We start from the raw sequence: 25,309 nt of genomic DNA on the forward strand, positions 1-25,309 counted from the left end.
GAATATGGGGCTCAGTCCAGGGCGCGGGGATCCAGACCAGGAGGGAGATATGCAGAGAGCTGAGGGCCAGTCCACTCCCAAGGAGCACACCACCTGTCCATCGTGAAGCTGAAGGTCAGGCTGACTTCAACAGCCACTGGACCGTGTCTGCTCAGGGTGAGCTTGTCAATTAAAACCCTAGATTGCGCGCATCCTGATTCTAGCCAGCCAGGTTCTTCCCCCCCATCCTGCGCTTCAGTGAGTGATTTTTAAAGGGAATTGATACATTCAGATGATGCAACATTCAAAAGGCAGGTACAAGATTCAGTGAAATGTGGCTCTTTCTCCCTGACTACCACCCTCAAGTCATGCAGGTCCCCTCCCCAGGAGCACCTGCTGTTGCGTTTCTTGTGTCCATTGATTGCGTGGTTTGCCTCAGTGCAGAGCTTGTGTTTATCCTCGTCACTTTCACAGAGTCAGTTTTCCTTCAGGGCCCCGCAGGTTGGCGTCTTTTGCATTCAGGGTCTTTAGCCAGCAGATTGGCCCTACCTCCCCGGGTCACGCTGGCTGTGGTGTGACAAGCCTGCCTCTCTACAGAGAGACTCCCATCAGACCATGACTGCAGTCCCAGCTGGCTGGCACATTCACCGGGAGGAAGTGGAATCTGGAGCCCAGGGCAACTTTGCTGTTCTTATCAAGGCTTTGTTGTTGTTCAGTCGCCCATTCATGTCCAGCTCTTTACAACCCCACGGACTGCAACACGGCAGGCTTCCCTGTCCTTCACTATCTCCTGGAGTTTGCTCAAACTCATGTCCATTGAGTCAGTGATACCATCCAACCATCTCATCCTCTGCCGCCCCTTCTCCTTCTGCTCTCAGTCTTTCCCAGCATCAGTATCTTTTCCAGTGAGTCAGCTTTTCACATCAGGTGACCAAAGTATTGGAACTTCAGCTTCAGCATCAGTCCTCCCAATTAATATTCAGGGCTGATTTCCTTTAGGATTTGCTGGTTTGATCTCCTTGACAAACCAGCAGTCCCTGCTGTCCATGGGACTCTCAGGAGCCTTAACAAAGCTGGGTTTCAGTAACTCTTGGGAGGGAACTTTGTTCGAGGGGTTCCTTCTAGAGACTGAGATTCAGTGGTGCCAGGGCGGGTCGTGAATATCTCTTATTATTATGAAACTTCAGCAGTGCCCATGACATGCACCCTGGACTGAAAGTCACTCCTTATACATCTTTGTTTTACAGGTAAGGAAAGTGAGGCCCAGAGAGGGGACAGCAGCTGCACCAGCTGACCACTGTGCCCTTTTCTAATCCAGAGTCTGATCATTTTGTCCCAGTGTGTAAAGGAGACTGACCCCACATCTGTGGAGGTCAAGAGAACCAAGGTCACATTGCCTGATCACAGACACATGAAGCACAGCCTCATATACCTTCAACACACAGCCTCAGGACTTCCCTGGTGGTCTGGTGGCTGAGGTTCTGGCCTCCCAATACAGGGGGCCCAGGTTCGATCCCTGGTCAGAGAACTAGATCTCACATGGAGCAACTAAGAGGTCATAAGTGAAAGTGAAAGTTGCTCAGTCGTGTCCCACTCTTTGCAACCCCATGGACTGTACAGTCCATGGAATTCTCCGGGCCAGAATAGTGGAGTGGATAGCCGTTCCCTTCTCCAGAGGATCTTCCCAACCCAGGGATCAAACCCAGGTCTCCCACATTGCAGGTGGATTCTTTACCAGCTGAGCCACAAGCGAAGCCCAATAATACTGGAATGCGTAGCCTATCCCTTCTCCAGTGGATCTTCCCGATCCAGGAATCAAACTGGGGTTTCCTGTGTTGCAGGTGGATTCTTTACAGACTGAGCTATCAGGGAAGCCCTAAGAGGTCACATGACACCACGAAAGATCCAGTATGCTGCCAAATGCTTCCCAGGTGGCGCTAGTGGTAAAGAAGTTAAGTGAAGTGAATTTGCTCAGTTGTGTCCGACTCTTTGTGACCCAAAGGACCAGGCTCCTCCCATGGGATTTTCCAGGCAAGAGTACTGGAGTGGGTTGCCATTGCCTTCCGGCCTATTAATGCAGGAGACCTAAGAGACTCATGTTCGATCCCTGGGTGGGGAAGACCCCCACTGGAGGAGGGCATGGCAGCCCTCTCCAGTATTCTTGCCTGAAGAATCCCATGGACAGTGAAGCCTAGTGGCCTACAGTCCATGAAGTCGCAGAGTCAGACGTGACTGAAACGACTTAGCACAGCACAGCACCTGCTGCCAAATAAATAAATGTTAGGAAAAAAATATAGCCTCAGGCAGGTTCACCCAGAGGCACTGAAGGCCTGTGTGCCACGCGCACTCCTCCACGTGTGTGGGTTTACAGGCCCGGGACCTGCACATCAAATGCAGCCAGGGGCAGACACACACCGTTCTTCCCTTGTGCTCTCTCTCCGTCTAAGGACAGAGCACGTTCCTTTTATCACCTAAACAGCATTTTTCAGTCCCCCTTTATGGCTTGTGCTGGGTTCTTGCTCCAGCCTTTCTGCTACCTCTTTGCAGGCTCCCATGGTTTCTTTGAGATTCTCTTTAGGCATCTGGCCCTGCTCCTCCCTGTGCGCCCCACGGGGGAAGGCCTGGGCCTTCCCCACCGGATTCCCAGGCTCTTATCTTGCTTTCAGTTCGTAACCTCGCATGTGTTCAATCTCTTCAGTCACTCGGCTTTTGATCTGGTCTCTGGGGATTATACTGTGTGTCTCCCAAGGGAAGGGACTGTTACTTCCCCACTCCGCCCCGCAGCTGCTGGTCTGGTGCCAGGCTGCTGATGGGTGCTCTGTTGATGGAGAAGAAAGGAAGGCGTCCATGCCCGATGGTGATTCAGCTCCTTATGCCATTTCCACAGAGCTCATCTGGGGAAGTTGTTCTTGCTACTTTTAAGATTGTTTTCTCCCTGAAAATCACTCCCACTGCTCCCACCCCTTCCCCTTGGATCCTTGGAAGCATTCATCCCACTGAAATCTGCTTTCTTAAGTTAATCTTCTTCCGTTGGCTAGCTTCATGCCTTTTCTTTGAAGTGGTGGTCGGGGCAGGGGGTGGGGCATTTTCCCCAAGCATATTATCCCCCTTGGAACATCAGCATGTTGGGATTTCCCAGACAGTTCAGTGGTTAGGACTCCACACTCCCAGTGTATGGGGCATAGGTTCGATCCATGGTCGGGGAACTAGATCCTGCAAGCCATGCATCAGGACAAAAACAAACAAAAACAGCTAAGCCCGTGCACCCCGACTGAGCCCGAGCCCTGGAGCCTGTGCCCCACAGCAGAAGTGGCCGCAATGAGAAGCCCATATACCGAGACAATGAGTAGCCTCTACTCACGGCAACCAGAGAAAAACCAAGCCGCAACAAAGACTCAATACGCCAAAAATAAATGAAAAAAAAAAAATCAGCCGCACGTTCACATCATAAGTGCTCAAGATTGGAGGTTTCCTAAAGACCGTGTCTCACACACGCCCCCCACTCCACGACAGGCAGCTCATCACTTTCCGAGGGGCCGGTTTCACCTTGGATTGCCGGTTTCACCTCTTGTTGCCAGGTTTTCTGCCACTGAGCTGTGAATCAGGTCTGCTCAGAACCCCCTTGAGGCTCTTGGCTCCTGTCCTGGCAGCCACTGGGCACGTCAGCACCCACTCTTCCTTGTGGCCTCCCAGACAGACCCAAAGTGTCCCGGTCCTGCTCAGCGGGAGGGCACACAGGCTTTGGGGGCAGACTTGGCTGCATTCATAGCCCCATTCTCCATTTGCTGGCTGGGGAGCCCTAGGCACATACTGCAATTTCGTCTGTTTCCTTGTCTGTAAAATGAGGTTCCTGAGACTGACCTTGCCGAGTCCTCAAGGGAGTGGAATCAAATAGCAGAGTTGAGACTGTGACATGCTCGTACACAATAGATGCTACTGGGGCTTCAGAGGTGGCACTAATGATAAAGAACCCACCTACCAGTGCAGGAGACATAAGAGATGAGGGTTCGATTCCTGGATCAGGAAGATCCCCTGGAGGAGGGCATGGCAACCCAGTCCATATTCTTGCCTGGAGAATCCTCGTGGACAGAGGAGCCTAGCGGGCTACAGTCCACAGAGTCTCAAAGAGTCGAACACGACTGAAGCAACTTAGCATGCACACATGCAATAGATGGTATTACTATTAAACATTATCATTAGTGCCATCAAGCTTACTATTGGACCGGTCCTGTGCTAGTGAATGGAGAGTGGGGAGAATAAAGTAGGAAATATAGGGCAGTCTCTGCTTATAGCGTCATTAGAGGGGAGACATTCAGAATGAAAGCAAGCAGCAAATGAGGCCACAATAGGAAGGAGGGTGTGAAGATAGCAAGCACGAAGATGTTCGGTTCTGGCAGTGGGAACCCTACATGGTCAGGACAGAGGGAGCCCAGCCTGGTCGGGAACAATCTCCCCCTCTCCCTAAAGTCAGCTCTTCTGTATGCCAAGGATGCTCAAATTTCCATCCAGCCCAGAGAACCACCCTGCAGACCTATATACTCAATTCCGCCTCTGAATAGCACACGCCCACCTTGCCCTAAACCTACCATCTCCCACCCAGATCTCCTCCAGAGATGTTTTAACATCCACCTGTTCACCCAGCAGATGGCCAGTCCACATCCTCAACTGTCTCCTTTGACCCTGTATCATTTTCTTTTTAAAATACACACACACACACATATATATATATATTTGGCTGTGCCGGGTCTCAGTTGGGGCAGGTGGGATCTTGGGATGGAACCTGGGCCCCCTGCCTTGGAAACATGAAGTCTTAGCCACTGGACCACCAGGGAAGTCCCTCAACCCTGTTTTCTAACCAGCCACCTACACTTCTTGATTCTGCCTCTTTAAAAAAAAAAAAAAGATTTCTTTTTAGCTGTGCTGGGTCTTCTTTGCTGCGTGGGTTTTTGTCTGGCTGCAGAGCGCGGGCTCTAGAGCGCCCAGGCTCCAGCAGCTGTGGCACGTGGTCTCCTTAGTTTCGGTTCCCAGGCTCTAGAGCACTTGCTCAATAGTCGTGGCACACGGGCTCAGTTGCTCTGTGGCGTGTGGGATCTTCCTGGACCAGGACTGAACCCATGTCTCCTGCATTAGCAGGTGGATTCCTTACCACTCAGCCACCAGGGAAGCCCTGATTCTGCCTCTTAAACATACAGGACTTGCGTTTCCTTCTCTGCCGTCTCTTCTTCCTGCCCTTGGTCCACATCATCATCATATCTTTTCTAAATTGCTGCCATTCCCTGTGAACTCCGCTGGTCTTTATTCTTATTTCCTCCAACATGTAGCAAGGTGATCTTCCTAAATTAGATTATCTTGCTTTTCTGCCTAAAACTGTTTGCTGACTGCCGCTGACCTCGGGATGAAGGGCACAGTCCTTGCTCTGGCTCAGAGTAGTAACAGTCACAGCTAGGAGGCTCCTCAGCGCTTTGGCCACTTCCTTTCTCTTCTGTCCCGTCGCTCCCCACTGCTTTCAGCCCCACTAAACCACGTGTGCGTCTTGAACAGGCAGGACTCTGTCTTATCTCTAGTCTTGCTATTTCCTGTCCAGGACATCCATTGTGTTGGGCGTCAGTTCCTTCGAGACATCTTCTTGGACACCCCTTTGCAGGCTGGCTCTGCTGCCCCTCCTTCGTCGTCCAGGCAACTCTTCATGCTGTGTGGCTGTTGTCTCTTTGTCTGTCTTCCCTACAGGGATCAGTTTCCATGTAGGTAAAGACCCAGCTCTAGATTCATCCATGTGTCATTGTGCCGAGGACAGGAACTGGCCCATGGCAGGAACTTAATACATGTAGGATGGATGGAGGCTTGGGAAGTTGGGCTCTGAGCAGGGCCTTGAGAGATGGTATGGAGTCCCATGACCTGGGTCAGAAATCCAGCTCCTTCTCAGCCACTCTGAGTGTGTTGGACAAGCAACGTACCCACCCCACTTTCCTTCATCTGGCCTTCGAGTGTTTGCGAGAGACTAAGTGGGGTTTGGAGCAGGGTGGTTGGGAAGACCTCTCTGAGGAGGTGGTGTGCAGGTTTCAGCCGAAGGGAAAAGTGGGAACTTCCCCGGTGGTCCAGTGATTAAGAATCTGCCTTCCAATGCAGGGGATGCGGTTTCGATCCTAGTTGGGGAACTAAGATCCCACATGCTGTGGGGCAACTAAGCTGGAGCTGGGGCACCTGTGTGCTGCAGCAGGAGACGCTCACGTGCCGCAACGAAGAAGAGCTTGCGCGCAGCAACGAATAAATGAAGGGAACGGGGATGCTCTCTCTGTGGGGCAGGGAGAGCATGTTAAGGTGGAGAGAGTGGCATGTCTGGGCTCTTGTGCAGGGAGGAGGCATCTGATCACTGAAAGATCATGTGTGGCCCAAGTGTGGTGAGCTCTGGGGTGGGAGCCAGGGGCGGGGGGGAGACGTGAAGCAACTGAAAGTGAAGTTAGAGCAGTTGGGGTGGGGAGATGGTGCAGGCTGACGGACTGAGGGTTGGGTGGCTATATTCAAAGGTTAGCTGCTGAAGGACTCTAGCCGGGGAGTAGGGCAGCTGGGAGGCAGAATGGACCAGAGTCCCTGGGATGACACAGGATGACTCGTGGGTTTCTGGCTTGAGTAACAGGATGGATGCTAGTGCCATTTACTCAGTCTAGGGAAGAGCCCGGGAAGTCAAGTTCCTGGATTTTGACCATATTAGGTTTGAGATGTCTGGGCATATTCGAGTCAAGTAAATGATCACCAATTAGAGTTGAGCATGTTGGGAGGTGCGGCTCTCTGACGTTTGGCATCCTCCTCAGTAAAAAGGAAAGTGAAAGTGAAAGTCACTCAGTTGTGTCCGACTCTTTGTGACCCCATGAACGATACAGTCCATGGAATTCTCCAGGCCAGAATACTGGAGTGGGTAGCCTTTCCCTTCTCCAGGGGATCGTCTCAACCCAGGGATTGAACCCAGGTCCCCTGCATTGCATTCTTTACCAATTGAGCCACAAGAGAAGTCCAGGGAGGTGCTATTCTAGGCCTCAGAGGCAGCCAAGACTAGAGGGAGCAAGTCACATGACCAGGGGCAGGAAGGGCAGGGAGGATGGCTCATGCAAAGGCCCTGTGGCAGGGTGTGCCCCGTGTGTGCCCCATGTGTCTGAGGAATATAGAGGAGGCCCTGAGCGAGGGGGAGAATGACCAGAGGTGAGCAACCCCCCAGGGAGGTCAGCACTGCAGGGCCCTGGCAGTTGTGTGGAGGGGTTTGGATTATATTCTGGGTAAGATGGGAAGCCATTGGACAGTTTGGATAAGTAATTCAACGCGTTCTAATTAACATTTTAAAAGGCTTCCTCCGGCTATTGTGTAGAGAATAGGCTACAGGAAGAGTGGGTGGAAGCGGAGGTAATTAGAAAGCTATTACAATACCCAGAGAGAGCAGTGAAAGCGGCAGGAGCTGCAGGGTTCTGGTCTGCCGGGAAGGCCTATAGGACTTGCCGTGGGGGTGGGTGCTGGGTGTGAGAGAGGGGACTCAGGGATGATTCCAAAGATTTAGCAACTGCAGAGTCGGGGCCTTCCAGGTAGTGCTAGTGGTAAAGAACCCACCTGCCAGTGCAGGAGACATAAGAGACTCGGGTTCGATCTCATCTCTGGGTCAGGAAGATCCCCTGGAGGAGAAAGTGGCAGCCCACGCCAGTATTCTTGCCTAAAGAATCACGGACAGAGAGGAGTCTGGCAGGCTATGGTCCATGGGGTCGCAAAGAGTTAGATATGACTGAGCAACTAACACTTTCACCTTCTCCTTGGACAGAGGAGCCTGGTGGGCTACAGTCCATGGGGTAGCAAAGAGTTGGACACGACTGAAGTGACTTAGCACGCATGCACACTCAATTGCTGAGTCAGGGGGATGTCTGCACACCCGGAGAATTTCCCAAGGTCAGGAAGATGAGGAGGAAACAAAGGAGGCCCAGAACGAGGAATTAAAGAAGCAGAGGTGGGGTCGGGTAGGGAGGGCAGAACACTGAGTGCTGTCCAGGGCCAAGCAGCCAAGGACATCAGTGACCTTGGCAAGGGAACGCCTGATGGGAGTGAGGAGGAGGCCCAGAAGCCCTCACTTTTGAAGACTTTTGCTGTTGGGAGAGCGGAGAGGTTTTAAAACCAAGGAGCTATTACTGCCTGTGTACACAGGACGTGACAGGTCTGGTTGTGGGGGCGGGGGTGCACCGATGATGCAGGAGAGGGGCAGGGAGAAGGCAGGAGGGACCTGGGGCAGGGCCAAGTGGAGTGAGGCTGGGAGTCAAGTCAGCAGGGAGTTCCCACTCCTGTGTCCATCCCCTGCTTCACCGAGTCGGCTCTGAGCTAGGGCCTGAGTCTATCTGTCCATGATCATCCCGCTCGGGCCTCCCACCAGCTCCCAGGCCCCTAGGCCCCTGCCCCGCGGAGCTTCTGAGGGGCTCTGCCCACCTCTCTAGCCCGCCTCAGCCTCCACCTCTCCGGGCTTGTCTCTCACTGGGCGGTTTGTACCCTTCATCAGAGAACTGCAGTGCAGACTGCGTTTCTGGAACACCTTCTGGTACCCAACTGGACTCTGCCCCTCGGGAGGCGGGCATTCGTTCCATCTTCCAGGCCCAGAGAGCCTGGGTGGCCATGCCACTGGGTCCCAGAGCATCCATTAGGTGACTGGCCATGGGGAGCTGGGGACAGCCTGCTGCATCTGGCCGTCCACTTTTCCAGAGCTGTATCCTGCGGGGGAATGGAGGAACACAAGCCCCATTACTGGGCACTTACTTGGTGAAGGAGGCTTGGCATGCAGGCCTGTGTCCTGGGAGCGTGTGAAGAGCCAGGTGTCCCAGGAGCGGGAATCTGTCACCTCCAGGGTTAAGGGCAGGCAAGAAAGCGAACTGATGGTGGACCTGAGCTCACCCCCTCCCCTCAGGCCTCAGGCTTCACCAACTTCCAGAAAATACGGCCCAGCGGGGGAGAGAAGCCGAGTTCTCATCTCCAGTCGGAAGAGTGTGGACGATGTGTCACTGACTTGGGAGGTGGGATTTGGGGATGGCGGGTCCCCGAGAAAAATGGGGTTTCGGCGTGGGAATGGCGTGACTTCTATTCCTGACCTCGGTTTGCCTCATGTGGGGCAACACACCTTCACCTCTGTTTCTATAATCAAGTAAATGGGAGTAGGCCTCTTTCCAGCCAGTTTCCGGCTGGTTTTTTGGTTTTCTTTTTTCTTTTGGCCGCACCACATACTATGTGGGATCTTAGTTTCCCAACCAGGGATGGAACGCATACTCCCTGCACTGGAAGCACAAATTCTTAACTGCTGGACTGTCAGGTGATCCCTCCGAGTTGATTTTTAATATTTATTTGGCTGCGCCAGGTCTTAGCTGTGGCCTGTGGAGCCTGGTCAGGCTCAAACCCAAGCCCCCTGCACTGGGAGTGCGGAGTCTTAGCCAGTGGCTCCCCAGGGAAGTCCCCCTTCCAGCTGACTGTGAGTGTAGTCAGTGGCCACACTGTGAAGCGGGGACGAGTGAGGCTGGACGGATCCTGTGTCACAATGAGAGGCGCGGAGGCCCAAGGATTGCTCGTTGGTAAGAAATCACCAGTTTATTGAATGAAAAACCCAACATCCTCTCAGGCCCTCCCACCCTGCCCCTCTCTCCGGCCGAGTGAGCAGCACAGCCCTGGGGACGCTCTGGACTGTGCCAGGGGAAGGGCTGGAGGAGTTTGGGGGAGGTATGGAGAATGAGAAAAACACTTTCCAAAATGAAGATCTGTGCAAAAACTTCTAGAAGGGGTGAGATGGCCACGCCGAAGCTCCGGAGGTGGAGCTGCTGGCGGGCTGCGGCCGGAGCTCTGCCCCAAGTGCCTCAGGTCTCCAAAGGCCAAGGCGGATGGTGGGGGCTGAGGAGGGGCTCAGGCGCCTGAGGCCGCAGAGCGGGAGGCCTGGCTGGGAGGAAGGGGCCTGCCCAGGCCAGGGGCCCAGGTGAGGAGGGGAGGACAGAGCAGGGAAAGAAGACAGGCAGACACGGGGTGCAGGGAGCAGAAGAAACGGCCGCAGACGTGTTGGCAGGGTCTGCCTCCCACCCCTCCGGGTCCGGAGGCAGGGATGGGGAGGAAAGTCCTCAACAGGGGGAGATCCAAGAACAGGGACCAGCCCCCAGGCGAGTCACAGGAAACCACTGAGAGGCTGGCGGTGCAGAGGACCAAAGAACTGCTCAGGGACACATGTGACACCTCCAGGGGACCTGGGCGTGGGGGAACCATGCACGGGTGAGACCACGAAGGCTCCTGCACCCCAGAAACCCACGCACCACAGCAGTGGGAAGTGGCCTTGGTGCTAGGCGTCCCCAGGGGGAGGCCAGCTATGTGGTGTCTGGCAGCTGAGCTTTAGAAGATGGGATCCTGGGGGTGGCAGGGGGAGGCTGGAATGCCAGCCGTGGGCCAGGACCCCAGGTGTCCTATTTCCAGCAAGAGAACTGGTGCCACGTGGAGAAAGAGGCTGGAAGTCAGGTGAGGTGAGGGGAGGCCTGGAGGACTTGATTCCAGGGACCAGGGGTGGGCACCGAAAGGCACAGTCAACATGCCTTGGGCCAGGAGCGGAGGGGGAGGGGGAGGAGGGAGGAGGGGCTGCCCAGGACTGGGCCCGAGCAGTGGCGGGAACGGTGGCCCCGGTGGGTGGCAGTGTCCTGCAAGACTGGGCCAGGGAGATGCAGGCCCCGGGGCCAGGAAAGGGGACACTGGGCCCGGGGCCTGCTGGCCTCCCCCTGCCCGCAGGCGGTGAGGCTGGTGGCAGTGCCAGGAGGGGGCGTGGCTGGGAGACAGTGCCCTCAGGTGGCCTTGCTGCCACTGAACAGTCCCACTGGAAAGTGCTTGACATGGGTGGGCCACTGGGCTGCCAGCTGGAAGAACTTGATGTCGCTCCACTCGACCCCGTCGATGGACACTGGGGGTGACAAGGGAGGTGTGGGGATGACCAGGGCTGCCGGGGAGGGCCGCGGCCTCCCTGCCACCCCCTCAACCCCCACGCCCGCACCTCTCAGCATGGTCTGCTGCTGCTTAGCAGAGCAGATGAGGCGGCTGATGCCCTCGATGACCTGGCTTTTAGAATCCACCTCCTTTTCTCGAGGCTTCTTGCTCAGGAAGATGGTGGGAACTGGAAAGCAAGCAGAAACCACTTTGTCACCGCCCCTGGAAAGGCGGTCGCGCTCTCCCTCACCCATTGCCCCCTTTTCCTGGGAAGGGCGGTGATTCGTAGAAAGCAGACTCCCCACTCCCCCCAATTCCGCCTGTCTGTCTCCGGGGCTATGTCTCAGGATCTCCAAGCTCCTGCCCTTCTCCTTGGGCCTCGGTATCTTCACTGAGTAACGAGAACCTGGGGCCAGATGGGCTCAGAGTCCCTTCCGGCTCGAACGTTCTAAAAGCCTGTGGGTAGGGGGCCAGCTGCCCTGTCAGGAACCTACCTCTGTCCACCCACTCAGGTGCCTGCGTGGGGCTGTGTCTGTGTGGCTGGTGGGGAGGCTACATAGAAGCTTAGCCCTGGGCCACCCTCAGCGGCTCTCCGGGTGCCACAGGGGGTTCTAGCTGTGGGCCTGGCACAGGGCCTGCCTGCCCTCTTGGGGCACCTTTGGGGGCAGAGGCATGAATGCAAAGGCCCAGCTGCTTTGGATGTGCCCAGAGGAGGAAGGCAGGGTCCAGCAGAGAAGGAAGCCCCTTCCTGACAGCTGGGAGGCGGCGAGCACCCCAGAGTCACCCCACATGCTCCAGCGGGTGCAGAGCCAGATGTGGGGGCTCACCACGGGAAGCGACATCTGTGAGCACTGTCCCCTGGGATGTGGGGGCTCCCGCCTCACCTCCTCAGAATGCAGGACACCCCCCCACTCCCCCCCTCGACCCTGCCCCAAGGGATCTCATCCCCTGAATTCTTAAATACCATACCCTTTGTTCACGAAGGCTTGGGTGACCTCCAGGGTTGGGGATGGGAGCCATGGCGCAGGGACAACCTCCTGGCACAGGGACAACCTCGGGTCACACCGTCCATCCCTGAGGGCACTGGCCAGGAAGCCTCCCTTGTTCATGGCAGCGCAAACTGCCTCGCCCCAAAAGTGCCGAGGCTCAGCAGGCAGGGACCAGTGACTCCCGGGGGACCTCGGTTTCCTTTGTGACAGAAGAAATGGCTTTGTCCCGTCTGGGGGGGCGGGACCCATGATAATGTGCTAGCTGCCTCTGTGCTCATCCAGGGTCTCCCAGAAGCGGATCCTGTCCCGACCCCGAGAGAGGAGAAGGGGAGGCCTGGAGGCCCTGATCGCCCCTGGCCTCACAAGTCAGTTACCTTTCTTGTTCTTCTCTTTGGTGACCACGGTCATGGCCATGGTGCCGGAGAGCTGGGCCTCCCCACTGTGGGGTAGGCGGGAAACCTGCACTGAGCGGAAGACGCTCTTGAGGGTGTTCTTGGAGCTGGCGTCCCTCTTGTCGCCTTCCCTCCTCCGCTCCCCAGGGTGGCCCAGCCAGTAGTCCACCTGGAGGCCAATCACGTCCCCGTACGGGCTGCTGGGGCTCCTGGAGAGGGGCGGTAACAGGGAGGGGACTCAGTGCCCGCCAAGGGCAGACGGGGCAGGGACGGCCTGGAGGAGGCGCCAGCCAAGCGGCTCTGGGTTCCCTCTAGCCTCACAGAACGGGCTGGTTTGGGAGTGGGGAGTCAGGCTGAGCTGAGGACATGGCCAGGGGAGGGCGAGGCCCCAAGTGCCCACACGGGAGCCCAGGAAGAACCACCCAGGGAGAAGGGAAGCAGAGAAGAAGGATGCTCTACGAGGGGAGGGAAGAAAATGTGTGCGCACACACCCACACCAGGACACATGCATGCACACACACACACACGGACACATGTGCGTGAGCATGTGTGCAAACATGTGTGCACACACCCACACCAGGACACATGCATGCACACACACATGGACACATGTGCGTGAACATGTGTGCAAACGTGTGTGCACACACCCACACTAGGACACATGCATGCACACACACACACGGACACATGTGCGTGAGCATGTGTGCAAATGTGTGCGCACACACCCACACCAGGACACCTGCATACACACACACATGGACACATGTGCGTGAACATGTGTGCAAACGTGTGCGCACACACCCACACCAGGACACATGCATGCACACACACACGGACACATGTGCGTGAGCATGTGTGCAAACGTGTGTGCACACACCCACACCAGGACACACACACACACAAGGACATGTGTGAGCATGTGTGCAAACATGTGCACACATGACCCCCAGCAGGCAGAACCCCCTCCCTGCCGAGGGTGGGAGAGACTAAGTGGGGCAGAGGCGGGCACCAGGCGGCTGCAGAGCCGCTGGGGGCGAGCAGCCGACCTGTGGCTTTCTCTCTCGTTTATGGCACTTCTAGCTCAGGGATAATTTTAGCTCCAAGGGGAAAAAGAGCTGATGTTTTCTTGAAAGGAGGCGTCAGACACAATAGGTACAGGCTATACAAGTCATCTGATGTTTCTTTCTGCCTGAAATCAGAGGTTCCATTAAAAAACAAGCTTAAACCGGATGGGAAAGGAGGTCGGGGTAAGGCAGGTCCCCAGGCGCCAAGGAGCCTGGACCGCAAGGTCACAGCGTGACCTGCTGGTGGGATTCCCTCCTCTTCCTGCACTTTGGCAAGTCAGTGGCAAACCCCCGACTGGGAGTGAAGAGGGGAGACAGGGCGACTGAAGGTGAGGGCTGGGGTCCAGGCTCCGCCCTGAGACACTTAGGACTCTTTGGGGACCATGGCACTGTTGTTGGGGTTCTGGCAAAGCCACCAGCCAGTGCTGACCCTCTTTGCTACTCAAAGAGCTTCCCCAGGAGACCAGGAGGTGGTAAGGGGAGAGAAAAGGGAGCAGGGAGGAAGCGGCAGGAGTGCCTCTGGCTCTTCTCTGCTGCCCCCTCCCCCATCTGGGGCTGTCCTGACCCCCGCATCCCACCCTCTCCCCTGCCCCAGTCAGCTCCCCACCAACCAGGCCTCCTTGACCACCCCATCTAAACTCTGGACATTTCAGATCCTAAAGGAATTCCCTCCCCACTTTCTAGCCCTCCCTCCCTACTCCATCACAGCACTCTCTCCAGGAGCCCGGGGTCTGACCTGCCCGTGCCACTGGCTGCGGGGGCCCTTGGGTGACAGACACACTGAGTGCCTGGAAGGAGGCCGCACCTCCTTGGACCAGGCGCTGACAGTGAGGCTCTTATTTCCACCCCACAGCAAAACACCGTGGCTACATCACCTTTACTTTCACGGAGTGGAGCTGAGTAGCTTGCCCAAGTGACTGCAATTCTTTGCTCAAACTAGTCAGGCTCCTGAACCTCTTTCTGGGCCTCGGAAAATCCAGTCCTCACAAGAACCCCCTGCCCCGCATTTCTGACCATCCTGTGTCTCTGATTGGGCTCCTCACCCTCCACCCCCTCAGGAGTGTCTTCGAGAGACTTCTGTCAGGGCAGTTTAGCTGGAATCGGAACCCCCCAGACCCCCAAAGTTCCTCTTAGTACTTTTACTGCCTCTGCCCCATCCTGCTCCCACTCCAGCCAGAGTCCCAGCTCCTGCTACGGAGTCCACCGCAGGGGTGCCCACACCTATGGCGGCTGTTCCCACCTTCGAGAGAGTCGCTCTTGCTTTGACAAGTGTCACTGAGTGGTTTGTTCTTTAACACAAACAAACATGGTGGACGCACTGTGCGGACGTGATGCAAGTCCACGTGTCTGACGCCCAGGCCTACACTCCCTCTCCCGGACCGAGCAGTCCAACCCTCAGTACGTGCAGCACCTGACAGGCTAGAAGGGCCTTGGTGCCCCGGGTCTTACTCGCCCTTACACCCGGGAGGCAGACAGGATAGACGGAAGCAAGCTGTGTGAGGACCGGCCTGGCCAGTGACCTGACTACCCTCCGCTGACCTTCCGGGCCCAGCGTCACCGTCCTACACGCTGGTGCAACCGGGGAATCAGTCAGGCGCCACCCCGATGAAGGCGCGTCGGGGGACAGACAGCAATGGGCCGCAGCCTTACCCCACGACGGCCAGGGCACTGCTCATGGACGGGGAGGAAGGAGGGGTGGCTGTGGTATCTCGGCTCAGGCCCGAGCTGGAGGGCGGCGATGTGGAGGGCACAGTCAGGTTGACCACGGGGGCATCGTCGCCATCGCCTGCGGGGGGAAAGACACAGTCTGCCAGAGGAAGTCGCCCTGACCGGCCTTGGCTGCAGCCTGCTCCACCGCCCTGGGGCTCGAGCCCTGCCTTGGCCTGGGACCCCCGCGTCTTCCCTCTTTGGCTTCCTGACTAGGGACCAGGCCGGTGGGATGCAGCATCCTCACCCGGTAGAGACCAAGGGGCCCCAGGCTCACCTGTCGTGGAAGGAGAGTCTTCGACCAGACCCACCTTCACCACCTGTGAGGGAGAAGAGACCCTGTGTGAGGTCCGCCCACCTGAGCCAGACACCTTCGGGCCAGCTGGACCCGGCTGCCACAGCCGCACGGTTTGATCGCGGGCTTTGAAACTCTCTGCCGATTCTGAGCAGCTGGGATCATCAGGAGAGGTGAGCAAACCCAACTACAAACAGGGTCGGGGGCATGGGAGACCCGTAGCTCTTCTCTGGGGACATGGGCAAGGCCACTTGAGGGGGCAGGAACCCTTTTTGTATCCTGATCTCATTTCTTCTGAGATCACTTGGGCAGGAGGCTGTCTTCTCACGTTGGAGAAAACCTCAGCAGATGGGAGTGGGGAACTGGTGGGGGTGTGAGCACACTGGAACAGGAATCTGGAGGAACACCAACTAGGAGGGGGGATCCCAGGGACCCCTGACCCCACGCCCAGCCCTAGGCAGTGATACTGATGTCAGCTCCCCAGAGAAAATTCTGGGAAGGGCAGGGGGGCCCTCCTGTGGCCAGCAAAGGGTACAGCTAGAGACAGACCTGGATGTCAGGGCAGGGGCCTGAGGTCAGCAGGGCTGGAGGGGTGGGTGGTGGTCATGGAAGCCCGGCCCCAAGGACGGCAGGGGGAGGGGGTCACACACACACGGTGGTTCCCTTGAAGCTGACAAGAGCACAGTGCTGCCACTCTGTGGAATCTGCTCCTGACTCTATACATCCTGATTTTAATTCTTGGAAAGCGGCCCGCTGGTACTCCGAACTTCCTGGACACGAGGCCTCTCTCCTTGCTCCTCTGGTTGCTGCTTGATGCTGCCAGCTCCTTTGTTTGCTTGTTTCAATTTTTAATTTTTTCTGTTTTGTTGTGAGGCCAGAGTGGCAGTGACCCCACAGATCCACACAGACATGGGTCAGACCGCCAGCCTGGGCTGCATGTCATAGCCCAGGCCCTCTGATGTGGCTGTGGGACCAGCCTCAGTGGCTGACGGGGGCTGACTCGACCAGGCAGATGGGAGCCTTAAGGATCCACCGCACCCAGGCTCAGGCATTTCCCAGGATCGCTCGAGGCTCACAGGACCACCCAGGATCACAGGATCTGGGATGAGCGGAGAGCAGGGATGAGGGCCACTGACCCCTCACCTGCATGTGCCTCGTCCTCCCTAGAGGCTGGGAGGAACCCTCCCAGGAGGGACACTCTCTCAGCGAGGCTGTAGGAAAAGATATCAGCTGATGTGGAAGAGAAACTTGGCCATCTCAGAAAGGGAAATCTGAGTTCTCTGCCAGGCTTCTGCGTTGTGCTTTGGCCCCGGGGGTGGAGGGGCGTCAGCTGTCCCCTCTAGGCTCCCTCTCTTGGGTCAGTCTCAGCCCTGGGGCCCAGCAGCTGCCAAATGCAACCTGGGCCGGGACCACCTGACACACCACGGACACCCAAGAGGTCTTTCCTTCTTCTTCAGAATCCACTCATGCAAAGATTCTCTCCTGACTAAACATGAGGGGAGAGAGCCCCTTCCTCTTCGTGTCCCTGACTCTGGAGACAGAGCTACTCATGTCTCGGACTCCCCTCCTCGGAACAGCTTTGTTTTTCCTGGAGCTGGAGAACCAGCGCCCTGGATATCACCCCCCGGGACCCCAGAACCACAGCAATAACACGTGGTACCTGTGGTGGCGCAGGGCCAGCCCCCAAAGGGGAAAGGACTCCTAAAGGAGCAGCTTGGGGCCTGTCCCAGCCCACGGCTTCCTCTCCCTGGCATTGCTGACCCTCGGGGCTCTCTGTCGGGGGCCTGTCCTGGGCCCTGCAGGGTGGTTAGCATTTCCCTGGCCCCACCCACAGATGCCGGTGCCACCTCCACTCCCAGCTGTGCCCACCCCCACTCCCAGCTCTGACAGCCAAACGTTGTCCCAAGATCAGACACTGCCAGATGTCTCCTGGGAACAAAATTGCCCCTGGATAAGACCGGCTATCTAGATGAGTCTCTTCTGTATGAAGTGAAAGTCAGTCATGTCAGACTATGTGCGGTGGACACAAGCTCCTCTGTCCATGGGATTCTCCAGGCAAGAATACTGGAGTGGGCTGCCATTCTCTTCTCTAGGGGATCTTCCCGACCCAGGGATTGAACTTGGGTCTCCTGCATTGCAGGCAGATTCTTTACTGTCTGAGCCATCAGGAAAGCCGTGTGTGTGTGTGTGTGTGTGTGTGTGTGTGTGTAGGCCAGGGGTGTGTGTGTGTGTGTGGGGGCCAGGGATGTGTGTGTGTGCGCGCATACACACGCACGTGCACATGTGGAGGCTGGGTGGGTGGGGTACAGAGGAGAGGGAGTTGGTACTCACGCCAATGAAGGGGATGAACTTCTGATACGAGTCTTCATCAGGGCTGTGAGGAGAGACAGGAGAGCTTTACAGCAGGCAGGACAGACTGCATGGAGAGCTGGGGACGGAAGCTTTCCACGCTTTACTGAGGCTTTAAGGGAGCCCAGACACCACTTGCCATCTTCCCTCTGCCCTCAGGATGGCACGAGGAGCCTCCAAAAGGAGGCGAAAGCCCCGATCGTGCACACTCTACCGCCTGCCCCCACGTCTGTACTGAGGGGGTGCCCACAGTGGGTTGGGGGAGGCCCGGGCAGGGAAGCGAAGGCACGGCCTCTCATACTCTCTTGGGTTCCTACGAGGGAAATGTGGTGGGGAGGAGGAGGGTGTGAAAAAGCAAAAGAACCTAAGATTTATCTAGCCCACCCAACCTGTTTTCAAGAGTCCACCCTGGGTCCACTCACAACTTGTGCCTGCAGGTGAGCATGGCCTCCGCCACGGGCAGCTGGTGCGTCACGGCCGCCCCGTTGACGTACTGCATCACCCGCCCTACCACGTCCAGTTGCTCTGCGGAGAAGCCGAGATATGGGCTGACTCACTTCTGCAGGCAAACCTGAGAACCCTCTGAGAGCCCCCCTGCTGAGTCCCACCAGAAAACCCCAGGAGCTGAGACACAGAAAGGGCTCTAAAGACCCGCTGGTTTGAACCTAAGGAATTTTTTAAACAACGTTCATTATTTGGGGGTACTGGGGCTTAGCTGCGGCATGAGGGTTTAGTTGACCTGTGGCACAGGGGACCTCAGTTCCCTGACCAGGGTTCGAACCCACGTGCCCTGAATTGGAAGGCAGATTCATAACCTCTAGACCACCAGGGAAATCCCAGGAATTTTTTGTAAAAGATATTTTTTTTTGATGTGAACTATAAAGTCTTTACTGAATTCGTTACCATATTGCTTCTGTTTTATGTTTTAGATCCCCAGGAGGCATGGGGGAATCTTAGCTCCTCAACCAGGGACTGAACCCACACCCCCTGCACTGGAGGGTGAAGTCTTAACCATGGGACCACCAGGGAAGTCCCCTGAATCTAAGGAATCATGCAACCAAGAGCTGTCCTCCCATCTGATCCGTGCACCCTTCCCCCCAGCCTGCTCCTTCCCAGACTCGGCTGGCTCCTGCTTCCATCTCTGCTCTGATCAGCCCTGGAATCACCTGCCGCCCCTGCCCCCGTCACTTCCTGCCCGGCCTGTGGGAGCACTGACCACCTCCCCCGGCCTTGCTGGGCCCGAGCTTGCTCCTGTCCCTGCCGCCTCTGCTCTGTGTTTCAGGAAGACGGTTGGTTGGTCTATTCATTTATCAATAGACGCTTGGCAGCTGCTCTCCGCTTCTACATTTGATCTCCACAACCAGATACTTCCTGACACCACCCCCTCGGCCTCCTTATTTCTAAATGTGCAGAGACCAAACACATCCAGTGTGGAAGGGCCATGCTTATGGGGCCTCCTTTTAATAAAATGCTGGGAAAATGAACAGGCCGCGGGGAGGAGAAGCAGCACGCCCCCTGCCCCTGCTCACGGCTGAGCCCAGCTCCCAGTGTCTCATCCCCTACGAGGGGCCAGTACCTGACACTGGGGGCTCCGAGCGGCTGAACAGATCTCTCCAGCCAGGATCAAGGAAGGTGCTGCTATACCTGCTGTCGACGGAGCCCAGGTATTTGGCCACTGGATGAGAACCTGGTGGATGGAGACCAGAGAAGGCAAGCTGGTGAGGAGCGGGTGAGTGAAGCCCGGCCCTTGGTCTCCCCGACTGACCCTTCCCGGGACCCAATGCCACCCGCCGCTTCAGGCGTGGGCTCTGCCACGTCCTCACCAAGGGGAATGATGAGAAACCGCATGTAGCCCAGCCAGTCAGAGGTCTTGCTGGCCAGTGACTTGACGAAGAAGCGGAGGATGGAGCTCAGGTAGCTCTGGCCGCCCACCGCCGCCACCTTCACCGGCCTTGGCATGGAGGAGTTACAGTTGCAACTGGGAGCGAGGGGTGGGGGGGGACAGGGCCATGTCAGGGGGCCACGTCCTGCTCAGAGGAAGCCTCCCCCCTGCAGCTCTGACGTCACTCGATCTCGACAGCCCCCAGAGGAAAAACAAACCAGTGAACAAAAGCACACAGAGAGAGGCAACACACCACAGTGCTTCTGCAAAAAGAGAAATTCAGGGTCAGAGAGGACAGGGGACTGTCGAGAAGGCAGGCAGAACCAGTTGAGGCTAGTGGGGAGACGAGTCGGCAGTGCCCTGTGGTCAGAGGCGGGCATGAGCCCAAGACGTCTGAGGCTCTTTCCATGGCAGGTCCTGAGAGGGAGGGCCCCGACTCTGGGTAGCCAGGGGGGCAGGAGGAGAAAGTCTTGTAGAACCCCTGGCTCTCTCTGCCTGGCCTTCTTTGTCATGGGTTTAGAAAGAGGGCGAGGCAGGTCAGGGTGTGGCAGGAGACCAGGCAGGACGCCGGCAGGCAGGAACATGACATTTTCACCCCGACCCTCTGGGGCCAGCAGGGACAACGGAGCACCAGGGTCTGACGCCGCCCGACCAGGTACCCACTGTGAGCTCTGGCCTGATGAGCCAGGGGGTCCTCTCAGAGCTTGGAAATGAGGGTAGGAGGATGAGGTGGGAGGGGACCCCAAAGGGCAGGAGAGGAGCCGGGCCTTACTAGCGCTGGATGCGGGTGAGCAAGGCGGACAGCACGGCCTGGACCTCCACCGTGGAGCACGTGCACACGACAGGCTTCCGCTGGTCCTGCAGCAGCTCCGCCACGTACTGCGGGGGCGGGGGCGGGGACCACACAGGTGAGGCCATGCAGCAGGGACACCACCTCCCGCAGGCCAGGCCGCGAGGGTGGTGAGGCCCAGGCCGGGCAGCAGGGCTCCCCCCCTCCATTGTTCAGACCACAGTCGGCCACGGTCAGGCTCGACAGCCAGCCAGGAGAAGGCAGGGCCAGACCCCAGGAAGGCAGGGTCAGGAGGAAACGTGGGCCGGCCCCGGACAGGCTAGATTCCACATGGCCCCCGTGGGCCACACGCCGTGGACAGCAGGGCGGGGCGGGGCTGGGCTGCTGCTGCTCTGCCCCCTGGAAACAATCAGGGCGCTGCTGGCATCTCACCACATACAGGCCGGGAAGGCAGGTGAGATGGGCCATGCTGCTGCTTTTTTAGAGATAAGGAAACTGAGGTACAGAAAACTGGTGACTTAAGGCCCCTCAGGCTGCAGTCCATGGGGCTGCTACGAGTCAGACATGACTGAGCGACTTCACTTTTTTCACTTTCACACATTGGAGAAAGAAATGGCAACCCACTCCAGTGTTCTTGCCTGGAGAATCCCAGGGATGGGGGAGCCTGGTGGGTTGCTGTCCATGGGGTCGCACAGAGTCAGACATGACTGAAGTGACTTAGCAGCAGCAAGGCCCCTCAGGCTGGAAAATGACAGGACTGGGACCAAAGCCAGAACTGTAGGCTTAGGTCAGGGTAGGAGGGGCCGGAAAAGGGGGATCATTTTGGATTTCCCTGAGCCCTGCCTTTGAGATCCACACCCGGGGAGTCTCTTGTTCCCCAGCATCCCTCCTTCCTGGACCCGTGACCATGGGTGCTGTACCTGGCCCTGCCAGTCAGCAGTGTTGACGAGGATGACGTTTTCTGGGAGGGCTGCGTCCGACACCAGGATCTGGTTCAGCTGGTCATAGACCACCTTTCTGGGAATCTGCAGGGATAGATGTGTCTGCTGGTCCCCAGGGAGCCTAGGTGGGGTGGGGTGCTGGGGTGACTTGTGGGCCAGGGTATGGAGAACGGCCACCAGGAACCTGTGCAGGAGACCCGGTGTCCCACCAGCCAGAGCAAAGCAGACTGGAGGGGGATAAGAACACGTGAAGCCAGGCCTCGGGGCCCAGGCTGATGCCCCAGGAACATGGCGGCTGTCTTGCCAAGGCAGGAAGGGCCCCGAAGGGGAATGAAGCAGGGGCAGCAGGAGGGGAGGAGGGAGGAGCGGAGAGCAGGTGCTCACAGGGTGGAAAGGAGGGCAGTGGGGAGAGATAATGAGAGTTTGCCATGTGGGGAGCCCTCCGGCTTGGGGAACAAAGGTATTTCAGGAACAGTGATTAACAAGAAGGACAATACCTCGCCCCAGGCACCGGGCTATTCTAGTCCTGGACTCATTTTCAGCTGCGAGAGTGTTAGCTCTGGAAGTCACACAGACACAAAACCCCTTCCCAAAGGTATTTATCAGGAGAACAAGCGGGCCCACCACTAACTCCAGGAGCGCAGGAGCTGGGCGAGGTCCGTCAGGGAGAATCCTTCCCTGGGAGACTGGCCTTCAGAGAGTATATGACCCCAAAGGCCAGTTCCTTCCATGTGCTGACTCCAGCCACTCTGAGGCCTGGCACTCAAAAGTTTAATGTTGCCATGTCAGCTTCAAATCATTGTAACTAGCCCACAGCAATGCTAAGGGCATCAGAGTGCAGGGCAGACGTCCTGGGAGAGCTGATGGCCGCTGTCCCCTGAACATGTCCCTGCACAGTCCCCTCTAAGGTCTGATGGGGGCAGAACACACCAGTGCCCCCATTCCGTTCTGTAATTCCTCAGCAGGAGCAGATAACAAATAAGCTGGACTTCTCCCTTCAGGCCTCTCTTTACTCAGAACAATCAAATGCACCCCTTCCTCTCCACCCGACCTCCTAAAGAGATGACGGAACAGAGCCGGGGATCCGGGGCGCCCGGCAGGCAGGTACCTGCGTGCTATGGCCCAGGTCTGGGGACCGCTCGCTGTCGGAGCTGTTGGTCCTCTCGCTCAATGGCTTGGAGAGCTGCCGCTCCTTCAGCGGGGTGCCCCTCTTCTGCCGGGGGGTGTGCAGCCCTTCCACTTTGCTGCCGCGGACATGGAAGGAGGCGGTCAACGGCCCCTTCCGAGGCCGCGCTCGCCGTGCTCCCCGCTTCCACCCGATGCCTCAGGAGCCTTCCCGCTCCGAGTACCTGGGGGAGGCGGAGCCCTGCAGCTCTGTTTTGCTGGACTTCATGGGAGTTTTTACTTTCTCGGGCACAACCAGACTCGTGCTCATGTCTCCGAACATGTCCTGGTCAGTGATTTCCTGCCACAGAGCAAAGGAAGCCACGACGGTGACCCCCTTCCCAGACAGTGGCTCCTGTCTGGGCCGTCAGCACCACGGGACCATCAGCCCCCCGCCCCCACCCTTTTCCAGGAAACACATGGTTCTAAAACTCCAGACCCCCTCCCCTGACGACTGTAATTCAGCTGAGGGCGCCCGCCATGCTGGGCACACTGTCACCTGCCATCCGACCTGATCCCTACATTTATGAACCATCAGCCCGCAAATCTGGGTGATGACCTGGCTTCTCTAGGCAGGAAGGACAGCCTTTTACTCAGGAAGTGACTTGATAGAAATTTCATTTTTGAAACGCCTGCTGTGCAGTACAAACCAAAGAGGGGAACAGTGGAGGCTGGGCTACTTGGATTTCGGGTGAATCACAGTCCTCTTGAACCCAGCCTAAGGCTCTGCTGGACAACAGATCTGTAACACAGTATTCTTTACTATAGGAAATGTGAGCCTGAAAGAATTCCTCCTTTCAGCTGGCAGCTCCCACCGGGAGGCTGAAGTACAGCACACCCCCAGAGGGTATCCAGGCATGTTCTCTGCTCCCTCCTTCCAGCTGGGGCTGGCCTCCAGTCCCACCTGGGCTGAGCTTGGGCCCAGGCAGGACCTGCAGGCCCAGCCCCAGACTCCCTCCCCCAGGTAAGGTGCTCCGCCCTTCCTTCCGGGGCCCCTGGAGCCTCTGCAATGTGTGTGCTGGCTGGCTTTCCTCCCGGACGGGGTGCCACGGTGTTCTCACTGGGGCACAGTCAGTGCTCAGCACTGCGTGTGTCTGTGTGTGATTTCAATCTGCGTGTAACTACACTGGTTGCCCCAGGCGATCCATCCCATGCCTCCCTGAGCAACCCCAACATCTCTCAGTGGGAGGAGATGACCAGCAGATAACCACTTGGAGAGCTTATGCTGTGGACTATCTATCTGACCATTGTAAAAACAACACTGGAGAAAGGGATGGTTTTTCAGGGAAAGATACTGCTCATCGTTCCCCAGGAGTAAATGAGGGGGTGGGGGCGTTCCCTGGTGGCTCAGGGGCAAAGAATCGCCTGTCAATGCAGGAGACAGGTTTGACCCCTGATTCGAGAAGGTCGCACGTGCCGAGGAGTGGCTAAGCCTGTGCGCCACAACTACTGAAGCCCTAGAGCCATGCTCCCTGACAAGAGAAGCCACTGCAAGGAGAAGCCAGTGCATCGAAACTAGAGTAGCTCCGGCTTGCTGTAACTAGAGAAAAGTCCATGCAGCAAGGAAGACCCGGCACAGCCAAAGTGAATAAATCAGTACATAAACACCAAAAAAAAAAAAAAAGAAGTACATGAGAGTGACAGATAGTGAGAAAGTACCCAGATCAGCATTTGCTCAGACCTAATGAAAGAGCGGAATGGGGACATTTCTGGTTTGCTAGTTTGGGCACCAACCTGATACTCCCCAGGTAAAGATTTAGGGAGGAAGAGAATGCAGGACCTTCGTAAGTCCACAGATTTAGGCAAAAGTTTCATGATGGTCCTGAGGGTCTTTTCGTCTCTATTTCTAAAGGTACCCAAAACTATTTTCACCAGCTGAAAACAGGAGACAGAACCATACATACCAGAGTGTCTGTTTCAGTCAAGCTGTCATCTTGATTTTTAATCCGAGCAGATTTGACTTTTTCTAGCGCAGCCAATTCCATCTGCAAAAATTATAATAATTAGTCATCACCAATCCAAATAACCACCACTCTAACTTGCTCCCTAAGTCCCTTGGAAGCTTAAAATATTTTCACTTAATCTGAAGACCTCATGACATCTTTCATAACATCTTTGGGATTTTCATCTTAACAAGGAGCATATTTTTTTGAGAAAAACTGAGCTTCAGAAGGTCAGTTATTCTGTGATCATTAAATCAGTAACATGGTGAGATGCTGAACCCAGAAATTCTGACTCTCAAAAGATGCTCTCAGGGAAGAGAGGCTCAGCCTTCAGATGGCTTGGCTATGGGATCTGCCAGTCTTGACTCTGGGATTTTGTGAACACCGCTGCCCAGGAGAGGCACACAGGGCCACTTCTGCTGTCAGCGTTGCTGAGAAGGGGATGCTCAGCGTTCAGGTCTTCTGATTTCGAGACTAAAGACATCCATGGGGGCCAAATGCATTTGGCTTGGTGGAAACATCTAGAAAACCCTCAAACAGAATATTCTAAGCCATTTAGGTGTGAAATAATTCTCCCGTTGTCCTCAACTCTTATTAACAGGTCTCATAAATATTAAAAATGTACTTTGCAAATACAGATAAAGAACCAGATTTTTCACACTTGTGAATGCTGCTTCTGGCTGTGCAGACACTGGGGTGTCAGAATCCCGAGCAGCTGTGGGGTGTGACTCTCACCTGTGGGGAAGGCACTGGTCTCAGTGGGTCTCTGGTTCTTCTGGGAACCAGGGAATCAGAAAGGATGGAAGATAGCCCACTTCCTCCCAATGACCCAAAGCCCTTTCTCTAAGTAAACGACAG

General features: G+C 56.5%; 1 protein-coding gene across 1 annotated transcript in view; it reads right to left on the reverse strand.

Moving 5' to 3' along the window:
* Positions 1-9,545: 9,545 nt before the first annotated feature.
* The window catches only part of PACS1 (phosphofurin acidic cluster sorting protein 1), a 149,787-nt gene continuing 134,023 nt past the window's right edge, over positions 9,546-25,309 (reverse strand). Inside the window, exons 11-24 of the mRNA XM_055415483.2 lie at positions 24,413-24,493; positions 22,694-22,809; positions 22,453-22,588; positions 21,324-21,428; positions 20,386-20,492; positions 19,555-19,709; positions 19,308-19,418; positions 18,154-18,256; positions 17,714-17,756; positions 15,365-15,407; positions 15,031-15,166; positions 12,299-12,525; positions 11,003-11,122; positions 9,546-10,912 (exon numbers count right to left, since the gene is read on the reverse strand). Of these exons, the coding sequence (XP_055271458.1) occupies positions 10,797-10,912; positions 11,003-11,122; positions 12,299-12,525; positions 15,031-15,166; positions 15,365-15,407; positions 17,714-17,756; positions 18,154-18,256; positions 19,308-19,418; positions 19,555-19,709; positions 20,386-20,492; positions 21,324-21,428; positions 22,453-22,588; positions 22,694-22,809; positions 24,413-24,493 (1,599 nt within the window). The 3' untranslated portion in view covers positions 9,546-10,796. The remainder of the gene's footprint in view (positions 10,913-11,002; positions 11,123-12,298; positions 12,526-15,030; positions 15,167-15,364; positions 15,408-17,713; positions 17,757-18,153; positions 18,257-19,307; positions 19,419-19,554; positions 19,710-20,385; positions 20,493-21,323; positions 21,429-22,452; positions 22,589-22,693; positions 22,810-24,412; positions 24,494-25,309) is intronic.

This window comes from Moschus berezovskii, chromosome 25 (assembly GCF_049115385.1).
Source record: "Moschus berezovskii isolate FMDL1 chromosome 25, NW_MosBer_1.0, whole genome shotgun sequence".
In the NCBI taxonomy this organism is placed as follows: Eukaryota; Metazoa; Chordata; class Mammalia; order Artiodactyla; family Moschidae; genus Moschus; species Moschus berezovskii.